The 22161-nt window shown below is 40.0% G+C and overlaps 1 protein-coding gene across 4 annotated transcripts in view; it reads right to left on the reverse strand.

Annotated features, from left to right (window-relative positions):
• Positions 1 to 22161, reverse strand: part of Rap1gds1 (Rap1 GTPase-GDP dissociation stimulator 1) — a 142861-nt gene that overhangs the window by 79380 nt on the left and 41320 nt on the right. For all 4 annotated transcript variants that reach the window (XM_059266345.1, XM_059266344.1, XM_059266343.1 and 1 more), the window contains exons 3-4: positions 8193 to 8315; positions 482 to 607 (exon numbers count right to left, since the gene is read on the reverse strand). In XM_059266345.1, coding sequence (XP_059122328.1) covers positions 482 to 607; positions 8193 to 8315 — 249 coding nt within the window. The remainder of the gene's footprint in view (positions 1 to 481; positions 608 to 8192; positions 8316 to 22161) is intronic.

Genomic DNA, 22161 nt, shown 5'->3' on the forward strand with positions numbered 1-22161 from the left:
GAATGGTAATGACGTAGGAAGAAACTGGAATGGAGCCAATGCAAATGCAGTGGGCCAATCTAGCTTTGGAGATGATGGGTTTTATGAATGGTTTTATTGAATGGTAATTAATTAAAACTTTATTTGGACAGACTTAGAAATCAAAAACTTCCCATAAGTATTTTCATTTAGATAACAATATTTCATAAGACCTAATTTACAGATCTGTAAATGGATTTTTGTGAAACTTACAGGTCTCAGTTTTAGCAATGTACTTAACTTAGGAAATAACTTGTGAAAACAGGGTAATTTACTCCCTATAACTTCTCAGCTAAGAATATGATGACCCAACTTTCCACCAATTCTGCTACATAAGCAGAGCTAAAGCTTACTGGCCCATCTAGAAAAGTCAGTCCCAACACCAAAGTGAAACTAATTTGAAAACTATAAGATTTAAATTTTAAAAAAATTACGGAAGCATTAGCGCATTCTTCACACTTACGGCTATCGTAGCATATGTTTCCTAGCGCCCTGCCCGTCTGAAGCAGCACTTCCTGGTCTTTGCTGTTTAACAGCTGTACCAGTGGTGAAATCAGTCCGGCATCTACACATGGAATTCGCATAAATTCTGAAAAGGAAAGACATCTTTAATTAGAACTTGAAAGATACATATTTTACATACATCATCTCCCCTAATAAAATAAACACATACTATTGAAATGTCCAAAGTGCTCACTATTTGAAGAACACATTTCTGTTCAAAAGCACCCTGCTACAATCCTATTATATACCTGATGAAAGAAAGAAAGAAATGTTCAAAAATGAGTAGGATTGTATTATCCACAGTTGGTAGTCTCCACATTACACCAATAGCATTTTTAATTAACTTTCATTACAGCTGAGCTGTCACTATCTTCTGAGAATGACTGATGTGTTTTAGAAACTATATGAGGGTGGCAGAATTCTTTCAAAGAGTGTGGTAATTAAAGGATACGATATAAACTAAGTTATCAAAAACAGTCCAATTTATTCCTATATGGTCTCTAAAAGCTCAAAGTCAAATTTTAAATGTTCCAATGAATCATTTTAATAGGTCTTTTTCAATTGTTAGGGCCTAGAAGAATCTTGAATTCCTCATCTTCATGCAAACATTTACAGGTCTCACCTGCAAATATTATGCTTTCTTGTCATCCAAATCTGTTTTTCTCTCATCTTTATAGTTTACTATTTTCCGCTCACTGACTCTCAGTGATACCACCACAGTAACAACTGGTTAGAAATAAACTTCATTCTTGCAGTGTCTTACCAAAAAAAAATCAAAAAGGTAATAAAGAAAGGAAGTTAATGAAAATTCTCCAAAAGTCACTATTCAAATTATCCTTTTAGACTTCACGCTTACTATCACAATGTTCTGATGAATAAACAAAGAGCTATGCTTCATGGTAAAATTGATCTCACTAAACAATAACTAACTTTCACTCCCACTGTCAAGAGGGTCCATTCCTCAGTCTGTTTCTGTCCTCTTAAGCAATCTTTCTCTTTTCCTTAATTTAAAAATTCTCAAAGAACGACCCTTTTAGGTCGCTGTGAGGGACCTGAAGGGTTCCATTCCTCCTGTATCTCTTACTGCTACACTCCTGAAAGCTTCTTACAATTTCAACTTCCACGGTTCAGATTTTCTTTCAACTTCAAAAGCTAACCTCTAAATTTATCATGGGCAGTTTTAATAATGTAGAGTATCCTACGATATGTTGAGAAAAAGGAAATTATGTTATACACACCCACGAACTATGGAGACAACACCATCCATCTACTATGGGCTTCCTTTCACATTAATGCATATTTCAGAAATATCTATAGATCTCAACTGTTAAATTAAAATGCAATCAACTAAAGAAAGGTATTCATTTCTTTTTCACTAAGCTATACCTAGCTTACCATAGCTGAGAAAATTTCACTGAATATCATTTAAATATAAAATTTAAAAATGGTATAATTTAGATTTTCATTTCAAAAATGGTACCTGTTGTTATATTGCTGTTTTGTTACTGTCTTCAAAGAATGCAAACATCAAGGAATTATGATTTTCTTTGCTTTTGTGTGCTAATTGTTTATCTGATCCCAATTTTTCAAAACTTGGACTCTATAATCAATATGTATTTGTAAAATGAGGGAAAATAAGTAGAGGAAATTGTAAAATATTCTGGTCACTATAACTAGGAAGCATACAGCCAGAACAAAGATGCTAGCAATGCCAATTTTCAGTTACTATAAAGACAACTTGCCAGCCTTTGAAGAAAGTAAGCTCCTAAAAATCTTTTTGATTGAGGATGGGCAGCAATCCTTACATAATTTTAAATAACCAACCTGTCCATTCTTCCTTCCCTCCCTCCCTCCCTCCCTCCCTCCCTCCCTCCCTCCCTCCCTCCCTCCCTCCCTCCGTGTGTGTGTGTGTGTGTGTGTGTGTGTGTGTGTGTGTGAGAGAGAGAGAGAGAGAGAGAGAGAGAGAGAGAGAGAGAAAGTGTGAATGTACACGCACATGTGCAAATAAACACCTCCAGAACTTAGCAAGAATGTTTTCAATACGTGTATATGATATTGGAAAGGCTTCTGAATGGCTACGATGGTCATCTAAGTTCAAAGCGGTCCCAGCACACACAGAGATACATCAATACTACATGAACCGGTACCCAAACACGTCAGGCTGGGTTCTGAAACACATCCAGCCTGGACAGCACTAGTAAAGAGCCTACTTTGTGAGATCTGCTAATCAGAGCAATGGTGACGAAATAAGACAAGGTCGGACTCAACTCCAGGAAATGGAGACTGTGGAGTACTGTACGGGGAGGAAAAAAAGGGCAGGCAGTATGACTGAGCACAAGTTGGTGGAAGCCACAGAAAACAGAAACTACTACACATTTGTAAATATGCCTGCTTGTCTATAAACCTAGATTTTACTTTGTTTTTTTTGCATTAAATGTGGACTTCAAAACAGTAATTCAGTTCAGAGGCATTGATTTAGCTCAGTGCTAATAAAATTAAAAAACAAAGTGGATTCCCACCTCTTTGCACCTTTGATTTAGTAAAAATATTAATAATTTCTTATTTTTTAACTTTTCCTTTGCCAAACTTACTTCAACTACAAATTTATTCAATATTATTATAAAGTATAGGCTGAGATGAAAACCACAAAATAATTTTCTTTGTATATACACAGATTCATAAATTTTACATCAACTATTTGAAAATGAGATTTGTGTGTACCTTTCTCACTTTCAACTACCCGAAGGAAGCAAGTAGCAAGCCAAAGCTCACAACCAAATACAAGGAGGAGTGCAGGAGTGTGCCTTGATGCCTGGACTCTGGATACTGCTCTGTCATCAGAGTTTGCATTTTCTAGTAACCTTCCTTCCTTAACTCCTACCTTTACACAACTTTCTTCCAACCGACAACCTTCTGTTTCGATGCACACTCTCTTTAATGTTCGTATCTCTAAAGATAACGCTGATGGCTATTCTTCCACAGTCATGGGCTAAGGTTCCAACACTTGAAGTGACAAGGTAAACTTTAGCTACTCGACAACATGATACATCCCCCCCCACGCCCCCCCGTGTTTCAAAGCGCTGCTTCTAAGGCAAACATATTTCACATTAAAACAAACAACTACCTGATACGGAATGAAGGACAGAATTAAAATACATTAAACTACAACACTGAATGAGAAACTCCCATGTTCCTAGTGGCCAATCCCTGTTTCATTATTAATGTATGAGCACTCTGGTAGAAAGTTTGATACAGGAAGAAAAAGCATAATGCTGATTCATGCTGCGGATTCTGTATTGTTTTGGACCAAGACTTGGTTCTTAACCTTACACTCAACAGAATCACCTGGAGTACTTGTTCAAGCAGATAAACCACAACAAGAATTTGGGATAATGTATAACACACAACACAACACTATTATATGTAAGCACATAATAGTGGCTAATGTCAACAATTACCAGTACTATTATGGATAAGCACCAATACAAGTTTTTATTATTACTGCATGTATATGCATGTTCATACTTGCATAGGACCATGTGTACATGTGTATACAAGAGTGTTCATGCACATGTGCAGAGGCCTGAGTTGACACTGGGTTTCTTCTCAAGAGCTTTCCAGTTTATTTTCCAATGGGGGGTCTCTCCTAGAACCTGGACTTCATTGATTCTGGCTAGTCTAGTGAGCCAGGTTGCTCTGGGAATCTCATCTCTGCCCCTGGAGTGCTGGGACTGCAGGCAACCAACACATTAGCCCGGTTCTCGCGAGGTTCTAGGGACCTGAACCCTGGTCCTCACACTTGTGCAGTGTGTGCTTCACCTGGTGAGTCATCTACCCACTAGGAAATACTCACAGATTACCTCTGTCTTGCTTATTTCTCTACTGCCTCAAGTCAGCTGTAAGTCTATCATACACTGGAATAATTTATTTAAATGGTGTACATTGAAGAATATTATTTCAAGGTGTGTTACTTTTGTTTATTCTCTGGAACATTTCTTTAGTGATGCAAAGATATGTTTGATGAAATAAAATTCACCTGTGGTCAGGAGGCTGAGTCAGCAACTAGCTGACAGGAAGTGGTAGGGAGGAGCCAGGGAGAAGGGTTTGTAAGGAGGGGCAAGGAGAAGCAGGAGGTGAGCTTCTTGCTATTCAGCCTCTCTGAGGGGCAGAATTAATTCCACCTTAACCTTTGAATCTTGAGTTCTTTAGAGGGACAGAGGTTTAGTTAAGTTTCCTTTGTAGCTTTGCAAGAGTCTGAACCTGAGGAAACAGAATTCTCTCCAGCTAGGCTACCGCCCTTGCCGCCTAACCACTGCTGTAGCAGCAGAGTTGAGTTGCTGATTCGGACAGCTGTGGCTTAAAAGGCAGCAACAATTAAAAGGACAACAGGTCTAAATGTCTACTCCTCGAATTATAGCTATACTCCACATCGAGCCTGAATGTCTCATGGAATTTTGAACACAGTTGGGTATATCAATATTCATATTCTTTTATATGCAAATAAAATTTAAGCACATTTTATGCTGAATCTGAATCTAGGTGTTATATGCTAATATTTCTTCCTTGTAGTTACATAATGTGCATTAGCGATAAAAAAAAAAAAAATCACCTCCAGCCTCATTTTCCTATGGTTCAAATGATAATCTTTTCTTATGGTCAATGAATATGTTGTGTTCTAAAAAAATATTTAAAAAAATCTTTCAGTAAGAGTTTATAAAAAAATCTTTCAGTAAGAGTTTATTCCATTTTATCAGCCACTCATTTTTTAAAAAACAATGAGGTTAATTAAGCAATAAACATCTAAGTATGTCCCATTTATTTTCACTAGTAGAGTAATATGCCTTTTATTAGCTTGACTGAGGGTGCTAATGCTAAACATTCTGTTCTGACTTTAGGACACAGATACCACTCTCCAGAGCACCTCTAGAAGAAACCTCTGCTAGCAGAACTGTTGTGAGTACACTGAATGCTATAATAAATAAATATAATATACTATAATAAAAAAGAGGACTTATGATAAAAACGAATCCTGTCTTCTGAATTCCCCAAATCTATACTGTGACTCGGATGAGGTTAAAATTAAATCACTTATCTTAAAAACCCAAGCTGCTTTGTATAAAAAGAGGTTGGTTTAAGTTAACAAATAGTACCTCGGGAGGCTCTGGCTTATAAATCACAGAGAGCCAGTTTTCAGTGAACAAACATGATCTGCCAATACAGAAGGTCATTGACACGTGAAAGGCTCTGATGAGCTTTAAAACAAGCAAAGTGTCGTGTGCCAGTTTCATTTTTGGTAATTTACATAAATGGACAGTGCCTTACCAGCCCAAACAGTTCTTTGAAAAATCAATTAGCATGGTAATTACTCAAATGAAATCAGAAATTTTTAAATTTCCTGTGAAAAGCATTGGTCTATGAAACATATTAGAGTAAAAGGCACAATACCAAATTCTGTCCAGCTGAAACATACTAAGTATTATAATTACTAGAGTTTCCCTCATGCTTAAAGGATGCTTTACTTATTTGGTGTTTGCTAAAACCGATTAAATTGAAATTATGTAAATGCAGTTCTGGCTTAATTCTTCCAAGGGTCACTGGATATAAATAACACATAGTGGGATGAATTAAGTATTAGATAATTTATATTATCACTTTTGTTCCCCAAAGTGCTTTCAGTAGAGAATTTCAGACATAGTTGTTTTCTGCGAAAGCAAGTGGGAAACAGAACATACATCCCAACTGCAGCATTGCTATCAACTGTCAGACGAAACACGCTAAACTGAGAGGGTGAAGACAATCAGCCAGGCTCTGTCGGCACAACACCCACCAACACACCGCAGACAGACACCGACACACCGCAGACAGACACCGACACACCGCAGACAGACACCGACACACCGCAGACAGACACCGACACACCGCAGACAGACACCGACACACCGCAGGCAGACACCGACACACCGCAGGCAGACACCGACACACCGCAGGCAGACACCGACACACCGCAGGCAGACACCGACACACCGCAGGCAGACACCGACACACCGCAGGCAGACACCGACACACCGCAGGCAGACACCGACACACCGCAGGCAGACACCGACACACCGCAGGCAGACACCGACACACCGCAGGCAGACACCGACACACCGCAGGCAGACACCGACACACCGCAGACAGACACCGACACACCGCAGACAGACACCGACACACCGCAGACAGACACCGACACACCGCAGACAGACACCGACACACCGCAGACAGACACCGACACACCGCAGACAGACACCGACACACCGCAGACAGACACCGACACACCGCAGACAGACACCGACACACCGCAGACAGACACCGACACACCGCAGACAGACACCGACACACCGCAGATAGACACCGACACACCGCAGATAGACACCAACACCGCAGACACCAACACACCACAGACAGACACCAACACACCGCAGACAGACACCAACACACCGCAGACAGACACCAACACACCGCAGACAGACACCAACACACCGCAGACACCAACACACCGCAGACAGACACCAACACACCGCAGACAGACACCAACACACCGCAGACAGACACCAACACACCGCAGACAGACACCAACACACCGCAGACAGACACCAACACACCGCAGACAGACACCAACACACCGCAGACAGACACCAACACACCGCAGACAGACACCAACACCGCAGACACCAACACACCGCAGATAGACACCAACACACCGCAGATAGACACCAACACCGCAGACACCAACACACCGCAGACAGACACCAACACACCGCAGATAGACACCAACACACTACAGACACCAACACACCGCAGACAGACACCAACACACCGCAGACAGACACCAACACCGCAGACACCAACACACCGCAGACAGACACCAACACACCGCAGACAGACACCAACACACCGCAGACAGACACCAACACACCGCAGACAGACACCAACACACCGCAGACAGACACCAACACACCGCAGACAGATACCAACACACCGCAGACAGACACCAACACACCGCAGACAGACACCAACACCGCAGACACCAACACACCGCAGATAGACACCAACACACCGCAGACAGACACCAACACACCGCAGACAGACACCAACACACCGCAGATAGACACCAACACACCGCAGATACCAACACACCGCAGATAGACACCAACACACCGCAGACAGACACCGACACACCGCAGACAGACACCGACACACCGCAGACAGACACCGACACACCGCAGACAGACACCGACACACCGCAGACAGACACCGACACACCGCAGACAGACACCAACACACCGTAGACAGACACCAACACACCGCAGACAGACACCAACACACACTGCCTGTGATACAAGATGGACGAGGAAGCAACACCAAAAACTCTTCGACCTCAACTAAGAAACGATAAAAGGACAACGGAGACAAACTGTAGTTTTCCTTAATTCTATTCTGAGTAAGTGGAAATATATGAAGGAAATAACTGTTAACTAGAGTCATCTAAAATAGTAACACAAAGTCAAAGAAAAGAAGTAGAAAGAGTCTAATCTATTAAATCAAAACATAAATTAATAAAACATACTGACAAGTAAGGTGTAAAACTGAAGATGTTCCGAGCAGAAAATTCTGGATGAAAACCTCACCATTTTTGGCTACTTCGGCTATGATGTTGGCTACTTTGGCTGTGCAGGAGGACTGTGGCGTCAACAGATTTGCAAACAACTGAAGTATTCCACTTCCTTGTATTTTTTCACTTGTTTCTGTGTCTGGAAGAAAGAAAAAGGGAGGGGGGCTTCTATGAAATTCTGTAATGCAGACATGAACTACTTAAATGACAATAAGTTATTCAAGAACTTTCTCTATCCCGAATAAAAGTTGGTTTCATATACACTGAACCATTTATATAAATTACCTTGCTATATAAGCTGCTTTTACCGTGTTTTAATTTTCACAATTCACTATAGTACCATTTTGTCTCTCTCGTCACACTACAAAGGGGGTTTTCTTAATCTGTCAACTACAGGACAACTTAGTGTTAGTGTTAGTTTCAACAGTTACCAATTTGGAACAGGAATGCTTTTTTCTACATCCTTTGTAAATTCCTAGAGCTATACCAATATAATTTTATGTATTTTTTTATGGTTCCCAATAAAGGTATAGTAACTTGAAAATAGCGATTATAAGTAAAACCTATACCTCATATAATTTTTTATGTACTGAATGATAGCTAAGATTACACACTTCCATATGATGACCACATTTTTAATATCACTCATTAGAATCACTATTAATATAAAGAAATAGGAAATAATCTCCATGATATTCAAAGCTCTGCTTGGTGATACAGAAATTCAAGAGCTCCTTACTGCTTTCCCTAAAGAGTCTTAAAACAAAAGCAAGCTCCTTCATGTATCTGTTACTGAAATAACCTATTAAACCAAAGGCAATACGGTTATTTAGATGACAGAAATAAAGAAAATCCCCTGAATATTATATTTGATTATAGGCAATGAGAAATGATATGTATTTAATGAGAAGATTATACAGCCTATTAAAATGTTCAATTAAAATTTGACTGTATAATATGCTTTTTTGCTGTAGATCTTTGAATACATAAGTAATAGAAAATACTAAGAGTTTCTTAAAAGACATGTGACATAAATGATGGAGTAGGAAACTCATTCTTACTCAAATAATTCAAGAAAGTATACAAAAATGTCTCTATAGTTAATGCTTAACCTTAGTGTTTTTTTGTCTTGAAGACACTTTCACATTTACTTATTTACATGTGTGTGCATGTGCATAGGCATGCTTTTACATCCGTGTGTTTGTGGAAATCAGAGGAGAACTTATGGGAGGTCAGTTCTTGCTCCCCCATGAGAGTTCCAGGGATCAGGCCTAGGTCATCAGGCTTGTTGGCAAGCACCTTTACCCACAGAGCCATCTGAACAGCCCCTAACTAATGTTTTTCAAACTGTAGGTTCCGATCTGCCAGTGAGCTCTAAAATTTTATTCTGGAAAGAGAAATAAGAAGTATCACCTACAACAACAAAAGAATTAAAAATCCACATGTTAAGCTAAAATTTTTATTTTTTATGTTTTGGGTTAAATTATATATGTAAATATGATTGTATGTACACATACACACACACACACACACACACACACACGTGTTGTTTTTGCTATACTAGGACCCAAACTCAGAGCTTCTCACATTCAATGACTCTACTACTAAGCTACACCTCCAGTTCCTGTAAAATATTTTTTTTTTTTTTTTTTTTTTTTTTTTTTTTTTGTTTTTTGTTTTTTGTTTTTCGAGACAGGGTTTCTCTGTGTAGCTTTGCGCCTTTCCTGGGACTCACTTGGTAGTCCAGGCTGGCCTCGAACTCATAGAGATCCGCCTGGCTCTGCCTCCCGAGTGCTGGGATTAAAGGCGTGCGCCACCACCGCCCGGCCCTGTAAAATATTTTTAATCAAAGGTTTGGGTCAAAAAATTAGAAACTGCTATTTCATGTGCTCCTTATCTACCCAGGATTCTAAGTTAAAGGATCGTAATTCTTCCAGGATATGCTTTCATTTTGCATCTTTAACAAAAGTGTAAGTTTTAAGGTACCATCAGGAAATCTGACACTTAAAATCTATTGTGTGTGTGTGCGTGTGTGTGCATGTGCACACAGACAGACAGGCAGGCAGGCAGGCAGACAGTCAGTCACACACACCCTCCACCATGCCAGGAAGCGGTAAAGTCATTTCCCATGTTACAATGCTTTGTTTTCTGACAACTGCCCCAGAGGAGCTACAGCTGAAATCACTGGGTCAGAGAGCCCGCGGGGCCCAGCCCACCATCTGTTCAAGCCCGCTGACAGCAGGATCTGGCACAAGCCAGCATCCAGACTGGATGTGAGGCTCAGGCGCGTGTGCATGGATGCAAATGTTAACTGCACGTTATCCATGCATAGTTCATTTTAACTATAACTTAAGGATTGTTTGAGTGTCACAGCTGAGTGTCAGGGCAAGAGAAAGACACAACAGTGCAAGCCTCTCACTGTGACACAACTTCCCACAGCCATGATCCAAGTAACTGGCAGAATAGTTGGATGAAAAAGAAATCCAGAATTTGGGAACAGTATTTATACTATTACGTAACAGATTTCTACACAGGTCTAGAATTTAAATACTTCAGAGTTATAATTTTCTTTTGCCATAAAACTATAACTAACAAAATGTGCTATGTCACTAAAATGCCAGTGTCTAATAAACATGAAGTTGATGTTGTTTTTTCACACAGGGTCTCTCTATGTAGTCCTAGCTGGCCTGAAACTCACTATGTAGACCAGGCTAGCTTTGAACTCAGACATCTGTCTGCCTCTGCCTCCCAAGTACTGGGATATGAGCCATGTGCTACCACACCCAATTAAACAGTTTCAATGAATCAATCTCTCTCTCTCTGTCTTCCCCCCTCCCTCCTTCTCTTCCTCCCCCCTCCCCCCAAAAGCATACAATTATCTATATGTTCTCAGGTATCTGTGAGCTCAGGTATCCTTAAAAATGGCTTTTAAAGGGCATTAACAATAAAAATGACATTCTCTTCATGAGAACCTTTCCAAATGGGTCTTAAATAAAAGAGCAGAGATGCAAGAAAGAAAGGGGTATGCACAATCATAAGAAAGGGAATAACACTCAAAGTATATTATATACTTGTACAAAAAAATCCCCTCATGTAACCAAGTACTATGTAGAGTGAATACACACACACACACACACACACACACACACACACACACACACGCTCAGTCTAATGGAAAAAGTATAAAGAAATAATAGAACAAAAAACCATTAGAAGCAGGTCTTCCGAAGTGATTAAGCTGTGAGACTCATTCTATAAAATGACAGCAGATGATTTTGATAATCTTATCATTATTTCCATCCTAAGGATAACATAAACTGTGGTTAAAGCTGTGGTTGGAAATCATCACTAGAATAAGCAGGGTGTGTGTGCTAGCTTTGCCTCTTTAAAATGATCACTAACTAGGTCATAAAGAGATTGCTAAAAATTGAAAGGTGTACAATAAAATGACAAAAGGCATTTATCTGTAAGTAAACACCACAAGAAACTGTGTTAACAATCGTGGGAAAGCAGACTACATAATGCACTGTTTATCTCAAAGGTAAAAGTAATTACTGAAGAAACGGTCCCGATAAAAAAAGTGGATTTCCTCATTCCAGGCTCACACAATTTGGATATATTAACAGCAAAGGAGCATTTTCCGATAAAGCTCCATCTGCATTCTACTGTCAGATACCCTGGAGGGAAACAGGAAGTAAACAAAGATACAGAAGTCTGCCATCTGCAGGACTTTAACGTTCTGAATTTAGTAATATTTATAGCGAGCTTAAAAGATTATATTCTGCTTCTCAAGTAACTTAACAAGGGATCTAAAAATGAGTAATTCAAGGAAACCCCTGAAAGGGGTAGTATTTCACACTACTGTTAAGTCAATGATGAGACGATATTCACTCCAGTTTCAAGGGGAAACAAAAAAGTAAGGGATGCGGGAAACTTTGTTTTTTAAGGTAAATCACTGAATACTGATAACACTAACATTTTGGGAAAAGTTAAAAAGAGATAAATCACTTTTTATCACTTAAGATGTAAACAAGAATGCTATGTAAGGGGTGGTGGTGCCTGGCTCCTCAGCCATGGTGTAGTTTAGGCAAGCAGGGTTGGGGATGGGGTGGGTAGGCGGTGAGACAGACTAAGAGAAGAACACTGTTGGTTGGCCCAGTTTGAGGGTTGAGCTGGGAGGAGGGTCCTTGATCTGCTGCCCCCATGGTACCTGCAATGCCCATCCATGTTAATCATTAAGGTGTACAGCCTTGGGCATCCCTGGGAGCTTGAGTCCTTGAGGGACCTGCTTGGTTCTGGTCCCACAGACTAAGCGTCTAAGGGTAAGGGACCTTAAGTGTGTTGGAGAAACCTCGAATAACTCCGCAGTTTCATACTACTGGTGCTTTCACTGTGGTGCTGGCAGTTGCAGCTTCCTGTAAGTCTGACATGGCTGATTTCTACAGAATTTATGATTCCACGAAAAGATTCTGAAGATGCGAGGGAAGCTGGTAGAGCAGTTTGAATCGGAAGAATTTCTTTGGATTGAGCTCCATAAAAGCTTTTCACTGACCTGTGTTCCTAAACTATGAACTGTGAATTATGTGAGCTAAAGACTCACTTTTTTTCTCAATAAACAAACAATTCACATGTAGAAGAATGAGCAACTCTCACCCTCCACAAAACCCAACTCTAACAGGATCAAAGACCTTGATAAGAAACCTAAAACCACTGGAGGAAACGCAAGGGAAACACTTCAAAGGACTGGCCCAGGTCAGAATTTCTCAATAGGCCTCTGGTCCCTCAGAAAATAATTCCAACAATCACCGATGGGACCTTATGATATTAAAAAGCTTTTGTACAGAAGAGGGAAAATCAAGTGAAATAATAGCCTAAAGAATGAGAGAAAATCTTTGCTAGCTACACATAAGTCAGACTGCTATTATGTAAAATATACAAAGAACTCACAAAACTAACCAAGAAATGGAACAACCAAATCAATAATAAGTGAACTAATGAAATGAACAACAGTTTTCAAAAGATGAAATAAAAACACTCAGTAAAGGGCTGGGGAGATGCTCAGTAGATTAAACACTTGCTGCTGAGCATGAGACTGGAGTTCAGGTCTCCAGAACCCTCGTCTAAGAGGGCCAGGGATGGCGGCCAGAACTGGTGAGCTCCAGGATCAGCAAGGTCTGCCTTAATATGAAGTGATGAGTAATCAAGCCAAACAACCAATGTCAGCCTCCAGCCTCCACATGCAAACACAACATGTATGTGCATACACCCAAACACACATGTGCACCCACACACATACACAAAAAAGAGAAAAGCAGAGACAATGGGCAATAAATATAAAAAAAAAAATTTCAATCTACCTAGTTCTAAGAGAAATAGAAATCAAAACTACACTAAGATTCTGTCTTAGCCCAGTCAGAAGGTCATACGTTATTTAAAAAGACAACAACAACAACAACAAAATGCTGGAACGGACATCAGCAAAAAGGAACATTCATACACAGTTGGTGGGAATGCCTCTGTGGAAGTCAGTATGGATTTTCTCAAAAATCTAAAAACAGATGTTCATTCAGTCCAGCTATCTGTAATCCCTGGGTGTTTACTGGGAAGACTTCAATCTAGCCTATCACAATAATGCTTACCATGGTACCATTCACAACAGCTATTAGAGAACCAACCTAGATGTCTAACTCCGAAAGAACAGGTTAAGAAAATGTGGCATATATACACCATTATGTACTTGCAGGAAAAATGGATGCAACTGGGGATGATCATATTATGTGAATTAAGCCATACTCAGAAAGACAAATACCATGTTTTCTCTCATTTGTGGTTCCTAGATTTTTATAGTCGTGCATGTTATACATACAAAGCAAAAATGGTCTAAGGGAACTAATGAAATAGAGAGGAGAGGGTGGGAAAGAAGCAATCATGTACAATATAGCCATCTGAATATTTAAAAAAAATAACTGTAGTGTGGCCAAAGAATCACTCGGTATAATGCGGACAGCTGTCTATCTCTAACAGGACAAGTGAGCCTCACCACTCTGAGAAGAGACAAGATCATATAGTCTAAATGTGCTAACAAGATTGTGGTTACAGTAACAAACCTGCTCCATTAAACTAAAGAAAGACAGCTGCTTGAGACCACCACACTAGCAACACATGGGAATGCATGTGCTGGCTTTGGTTAGCCTTCCAGAACACTTAATAACTGTACCCCCTTGGAGTCTTCAAGATTGTAAGAAGCTCCTAGATATTCCCAAAGCCAACCATCTCCTCTTTATTTTCAGCCTGATTCTGCTCTAGACTTTCTTCCCTCCAAGTACTCCCATGAAGACATCCTAAACTCTATTTTCTTCCTTATTAATCCAAGGCTCACCAGGTAGAAATTGAGCTGCATTTTTCATAACTTAAAAGCACCTGGGATGGGCTGGCGAGATGGCTCAGTGGGTAAAGACACTTGCTGCCATACCTGACGACCTGAGTTCCATCCCCAAGAACCATATGGTGAAAAAAAGAGCAATCGGCTACTATTCCTGGACCACTTTGAATCTACATGAATGGTTTAAAACATGGCATCACATTTCCTGACTTTAATGGTCCAATTGTGACTGTTATTTTGACAATCCATCACAAAATCATGCCCAGGACCTCTTAGAGGAGACCTTTCTCTTCTCCGATCTGCCATCAAACTGTCACCAGTGTCTACTTACTTTTCCTTGCATGTCTGACATCTGTCTAAGACATTTTTACAACAGTCTTAGCATGGCCTCAAAGTCCCTTCAGAACGTGGTCTCTTAGACAACTCCTAGCTTCCATTTCTCGATCACCCTGCATGGACTCTATTTGCTGGCCACGCCCATCTCCTAAGTTTCTCACTGGATGAGGTTTTCCCACCACTGTGGTTTTCTATACCTTCCTTCTGTTGTTTGAGATGTTCTTTCCATCTAGATGAAGTGCACTACATTTTAAATTCATTATTCCTTCTTCTTGCTTATTCCCAACACTAAATACACAGAAAGCTGTGATTGTTTCCCAGCTGTCAGACACAGGAGTGGGAAAATATACCTTTACAAAGTTCCTCTTACAGTGAAAATGGAAGATAAAGAGGCTATAAACTACCATCAGAAAGCTAAGTATTGAGCTGGAAAGAGATATAATTTTTAAAATTATTTAATGTGATTCATACTACCTTGGAGGTTTATGTATGAAGGACAGAGGGAGGCTATCAGAACTTCATAAACATCATGGAAAATTCCTAAATGAGTTAATTTCTGAGCTGAGGGGTGTGTGTATAGATGTGTGCAAGTGTGCTTGCCCACAAGATCACTTCTGGAAGCCCGTGGCTGATGTCAGGATGTTTTCCTCAACTGCTTCACCATCTTATTTTGTAAAATAAGGTTTGCATTTATTTTTATTGTATGTGTGTATGCACTGCCAAAGCATACACGTGGGGATCGGAGAACAACTCCGAGGGAGTGGATTCTCTCCTTCTACCGTGTGGGTTCTGGGAACTGAACTCGTCATTAGGCTTAGCTGTAAGTCCCTCATCCACTGAGCTACCCTGTCATACCTCTACATTAATTTTTGAGACAGGGTCTCTCCCTGACCCTGGAACTAGCAGCCATGCACCACAATGCCTAGCTTTTCCCATGGTTGTTGGCAGGCTGACCTCAGGTCCTCAGTTTACCCAGCAAGTCCTTTACCCACTTGGCCATCTGACCAGCCATCAGGTGAGTTTGTGAGGATGATAGCACACATTCTAAGCAGACAAAAAGAAAGATATATTTTACAGGGAATATGTGAAAAGCTGAAATGGGCAATTCATCATTTGACTGGATGAAGAATTGTCAATGAGACTAGAAAAGGGCAACTCTCTGTGTATCTGGGAGGGCATTTCCAGAGAAGACCGGAACTGACCATTCAGGTACCACCTGACAAGTTGGAGGCTACACAGAATAAGGGGTGGGGGCTCCCAGCACAGGCAAAGTCCCTGCTTCTTGGCTTCCATAAGGTGAGCTGCTTTCCCCACACATTCCTGCCACTGTGAGCTTACTCTTACCATGGATCCAGAACTAAGAACCAAAACCTATGTACAGACACACTGGAAGCCAAAATGGTCCCTTCCTCCCTTCAGCTATTTAGGCCAGGAATGTTGTCCAAGTGACACAGACAGACTGAAACACAGCTAGAGAACTTTAATTAGGAATGGCAGTATTCCGTACTCTGTGATTTCTTCCCCAACAGCTGGCCAGTGCTATGACTGCATCAAAGTGTTAAAAGGGCAATGGCTGGCATTGTCCAAGCTATGAAGAAAAATTAAGCAGAATGAAAAGGACAAGCGTTTACCCACACAATACCTATTATTGACACAGGTAACATGTCATTCCTTCTATGATAGTGACTCTTAAATTTGTGAATTTTAAAATTCTTAAAACTGTTGAGTTGAATCCAACTCTTTGTACAGCATTTTGTAATCAGTGCTATTAGTAATACAGGCAGCTCACGTATTTAATCTCAACACACGGGGGAGGCAGAGGAAGGCAGATTTCTGTGAGTTCAGGGCGAGCATGGTCTATTTAGTGAGTTGCCCATCAGCCAGAGTTACATAGTAAACACCCTATCTCAAAACCAAGCAAACAACAAAAACCCCCAACTAGGGGCTGGGAATGTATCCCAGCTGGCGGCAGAGTGCTTGCCTAACATGCGGGAGGGCCTGGGTCTGATTCTCAGCACTGCAGAAACTGGGCATGGTATTAACATGCCTGTAATCTCATCCCTCTGGAAGTAGAGGCACAGGAACTGGAAGTTCAAGGTCATCTTTGGCTACATAACAAGTTCTAGGCCAGCCTGGGATACAGGAGACCTTATCTAAAAAACAAAACGGAACAAATTATCTAGAGCAGAGCATAGTGACACACAACTGTGATCTCAGCAAACTAGAGGTTGAGGCAGGAAGACAGAGAATCTAAGTCCAGCCTGGGCTAGACAGCAGAATTCCAGGTCAGCAAAGGCTAGGCTATATAGTGAGAATTGTTTCAATAAATAATCAAATTACTTATCCATTTAGACCACCAACTTCTCTAAGGTAATTACCAACTACTGTATTATGGTTTATAATTAATGGTAAGTAAGAACTGTATTCATGCCCTTAAGTATTTACAATTAAAGAAATGAAAAAGGCAAACAAAATAATGAATATACACTGATATAAACTTGAATAAAGTGATGTATGAATTGTTACAGGAGGGAGTAATAAAGATCAATAAATGAGCTATCTTATTGATGTCATTATAATTATGTAATTACTTCTCACTGAACTCATAAAGAAATTACCTTATATTTTAAAAATTCTCTCAACATTTGTTCTCCCAGTGCCTAAGGCCTTGCATATACTAGCAAGCTTATTAAGGATTCTGAAGTCAAAAACAGAAGTTTCACAGAATTACTAGTCATTAGCTCATACAGGGACTAATTTTTTTAGTTTGCATTACAGTAATCAGGTCTTAGATCATATTTTTTCAAATGCAAACATATGCAAAAATATTCTTAAAACCTTCAGAAATCACTTTAGAAAACTGCCTTGCTTTTATACTATCCTTCCCACATACACACATCACAAAGAAAAGATAATCACTCCATGACTAAGTTATTATGAGTCAAAGGAAAACATTCTGTTTGCTCCTTTAGTATAATGAAAAGATATGGAACATTCAACTATGGGAAGAGAAAATTACAAGCATCTAAAATAAATTCACCTCAAAGAACACTGTGTGCTAAAATCTAGACTCTGAGTCCATATGCTCCTACTTTAAAAAATTACCCTGCCTTTTGGAACCTCATTTTGGGATTTAACAGTAGGTATTGAAAAGTAGGTCAGGATAATTCTCAGTAAAAAATCAATTATACATTTTTTGTATATAAAGCTATCACTCTAATGGCATTCTTCCCTCGCAATTGTTCCAAACACATCTATTGTACCATATAATCCATTTTTGTATTTCAATAGAAATGCATATTCTACTTGTCATAGTTAATTTTTTTTTGTCAATTTGGTTTAATGGCAGTTTCCAGGTATTTAGTCAAACATTATTCTGGATGTTTCCACGATGGTGCTCTTAGATAACTGAAATCAATGGGTCCTGAGTAAAACACATTTGCCTCTACAATGTAGGTATGCTTCCATATTATCAACTGAAGACATAAAGAGAGAAAAAGACAACTGCCCTAGCAAGAGGGATGTCTGTTAGTTGCTTTCAACCCTGGACTGTAACATGAGCTCCTTGAGTCTCCAACCTTGGCCCACTCTGCCCATTGAGATTTGCCAGCCTTCGTAACTGCACACGTCAATTCCTTTTCCCTTGTGAAGCTAAGGCTCCTGGAGAAGAGAACACCTTTGTCCTTCCAACACGTATCTTCAAGTAAGAATGCAAATGTCCACAGATACACTAGGAAAACCTGGCGCCACCTTTCTTTTTTATAATACCCTAGGGTTCCAACAGAGGAAACAAGGGATGAGCAGTGATTCCCCAACACAGAAGTTTGGCTAGAAAAAAAAGAATATTTATACATTTAACCAAGAGCTAGAAATGGGACAAATAATTAGAAACTGCACGGAAAAAGATTAGGGGGTCAATAAAAATGTTTTAAAAACCAAGCACAGTGGCACAAAATGGTGAAAGCTGGACTATCAGGGACTCGAGGCCAGCCTCAGTACAAACAAGAGACCATGGTTCAAAAACAAACAACAGAAAAAAAAAGCGGTGTTTAGGATCAGGGTTGCTGAAAACAAATAGAACCCCTCATAAAAACGAAGCTTGGTGGTGGTAAGGGAGCTAGCAAGATGGCTCAGGTGAAGGTTAGGGTTCCTATTGCTGTGATGGAACACCATGACCAGAAAGCAAGCTGGGGAGGAAGGGGTTTATTAGGCTTACACTTCAGCATTGCTGTTCATCAATGAAGGAAGAAGTCTGGACAGGAACTCAAACAGGGCAGGATCCTAGAGGCAGGAGCTGATACCTGTCCATGGAGGGCTGCTGCTTACTGGCTTGTTTCCCTTGGCCACTCAGCCCACCTTCTTATAGAATCCAGGACCAGAATATCAGCCCAGAGATGGCACCAACCACCATGGGCTGGGCCCTCCCCATTGATCACTAAATGAGAAAACGCCTTACAGCTGGATCTCATGGAGAAATTCCTTCAAAGGCGGCTCCTTCCTCTCTGATGACTCTAGCTTGTGTCAAGCTGACACACAAAACCAGCCAGTACAGCTGCTAAGCCTGATAACCTGAGTTTAATAGCTGGGACTCATGTAGTAGAAGGAGCAAAGTGACTCCTATGAGCTGTTCCCTCACCTCCACACATGTGTTGTGGCACTTGTGTGAGCACATACAATAAATTAAACTTAATCAAACATTTTAAATGAGGTTTTTCATGAAGGCTATTTGCTAATGACAAGACTTCTGGGGGGGATTATTAACAAGAGACTAGGTTAGTAAACTATTTTAAAACAGTAAAATTAGATAATAAGGTGGTAAAAATACCTTCACTCATTGAGGACAGTGCCCAAATAAAGAAGAAAGTATTTTAGGGGACACTAAAGGCTTTGTTTCCATACTTGCCGTGCTGGAGACTAATCCCAGGGCTTTACACACATAGGCAAGCATTCTACCACAGTGGAATCCATGACCCTATTTCCCAAATTTTAGTAAATTGTGTTTCTCCTAAGTGCTTTTTTCTTTTTGTTATTTACCATTATGCATTCTTCCCTCTGTCACTCTGATTTCTAACTGGTTTATTTTTCTCTCCATTCCAATTTCAAGATTCCTGGCTTTGTGTGCGTTTGTATGTGCAGTTACACATACACACACCACAGAACAATCTCTGGGGTCATTCACTGGGGGCTATCCATAGCTTTACATTTGTTTGTTTGTAAAAGGCCTGGAGCTAGCCAAATAGGCTACACTGGTTAGCCAGCAGGCCCAGGAGGAACTGGCCAGTCTCCACCTCTCAGTGCCAGGATTACAGGCACATGCTACCTCTGACATTTTGTTTGTCAATACTCAAATGAGGGAAATAGTCTAGAAAAAAAAGTGTTTTACATAAAAGGTCTCTATGTAATTGGACCTTCACGGGTGTGTTTTCCTATGATTTTCTTCTTTAGATTATATCACTAAATTCCCATAATTAAAAATAATGAGTTATGTCTTCCCCATATGGAAATATTTTTATTTTCACTTGTATATGAAACAGTAACAAACATATATTAAGATTTTTATGGTCTATGATGAAATTTCACAATTTCTTCTTCAAAGCCCATTTCCATACTTCCCTACTCCTTTAGACAGTATGTCAGCATCTTATTCATAGAAAACAGATTGTGAGAACATTTAGTATCTCCTTTGGCTCATCTGAGGCGGCCTTCTTTTCTATCTACTGAAAAGATAACTACATTTGAATCTTGTGACTGCAAGTGTGATCCACAGATTAGCACATCAGCATTCTCCTAACACTTACTAAAAATGCAAATTCTAGGCTCTAACCTGAGAATTACTAAATCAGAATCTTTGCAGCCAGAGGTCCTGGGGTTGTGTATTAACAAGATCTCCGAATAATTACATGCGTGAAAAGCTTCAAGCAGCACCTATCTGTCTAGGATGCCAATTTCTGTATTGTTTACTTCTCTGTTGCTGTGATAAATACCAAGGCCAAAGGCACTTATGGAATAAAGTTTATCTGGGCTTATGGTTCGAGAGGGATGTGACAATGAGGCATGACAGCAAGGGGCAGGCATGGTGGCAGGGGCAAGAAACTGAGAGATCACATCTTCAATCACAAGCATAAGCATAGTGTGGGACCTGGAACAGGGGCAAAGTGATGAACTCTCAAAGCCTACCCCAGGGATGTATTGCCTCCAGCAAGATCCTACCACCTCCTCTACCACCAACTGGGGACCAACTGATCAAAGTCTGTGCCTCTGAGTGACATGCTCATGTAAACCACCACACTTTCCAATGAAAATATAATGTAAGTCACGTGTGTAACTTTAAATTTTCAAGCAGGAAAGTAAGTTTAATATTTATGTTAACTGCTTCATTATGAAGTCAAAACAAGATTAAGTAACTGAATTTTTTTTTATAACTAAGCACTTGAAATAAGAGCTAACTTCTTAGTTAGCTGCCCTTTTAAATGTCCAATGACCACATGTGGCTTAATATCTATTAGATTATAAAGGAAAGATGTTGAACCACATTATTAAAAAGGCAGTCCATCACCAGGAGAGAAAAAGGGCCCCTAAAACACCTGAGCAAAGTGCATATGAGCTCACAGAGACTAAAGCAGCAGGCACAGGGTCTGCACAGGTGTGCACCAGGTCCTCTGCACACATACTGTAGCTTCCAGTTAGTACCTTTATGGGACTCCTGAATGTGTGAACAAGTGGATCTCTGACTCTTGTGCCTTCTCTTGGGGCTTTTCTTTTTCTGTTGGCCTGACTTGACCAACTTTGATATGATGTTTTTATCTTCTTATATTTTATTTTGTTATTTTTTTGTTATCTCTTAGAAGCCTGTTCTTTTCTAATGAGAGACAGAAAGGGAGTGGATCCAGATGGGAGAGGCGGTGAGGAGGAACTGGGAGGAGTAGAGGAAGAGGAAACTGAATTCAGATTATATTGTATGATGAAAGAATCTATGGTCAGTATGTATATTTTAAGAGTTATTTAGAATATAAGAAGATAGTAAAAATTAGTTCATTCTGTGTTACACAAGCAACTACATCTAGTGTTGTATAACATGATTAAAACTACTCAAAGGCTGAAGAGTAGTTTTTTATTGAAATTTTTAATAAATCAAACTAATTACAAAAGTCGGATTATTTCCGATTTGCCTTCCATTCTTTCATGAATGAAAGGTCCTTCTGACCTGACAGTTGATTTTCCTTTAACAGCAGCAAATCAGCATACCCTCATCAGATATTAAACATAT

This window comes from Peromyscus eremicus, chromosome 6, assembly GCF_949786415.1.
Source record: "Peromyscus eremicus chromosome 6, PerEre_H2_v1, whole genome shotgun sequence".
NCBI lineage: Eukaryota > Metazoa > Chordata > Mammalia > Rodentia > Cricetidae > Peromyscus > Peromyscus eremicus.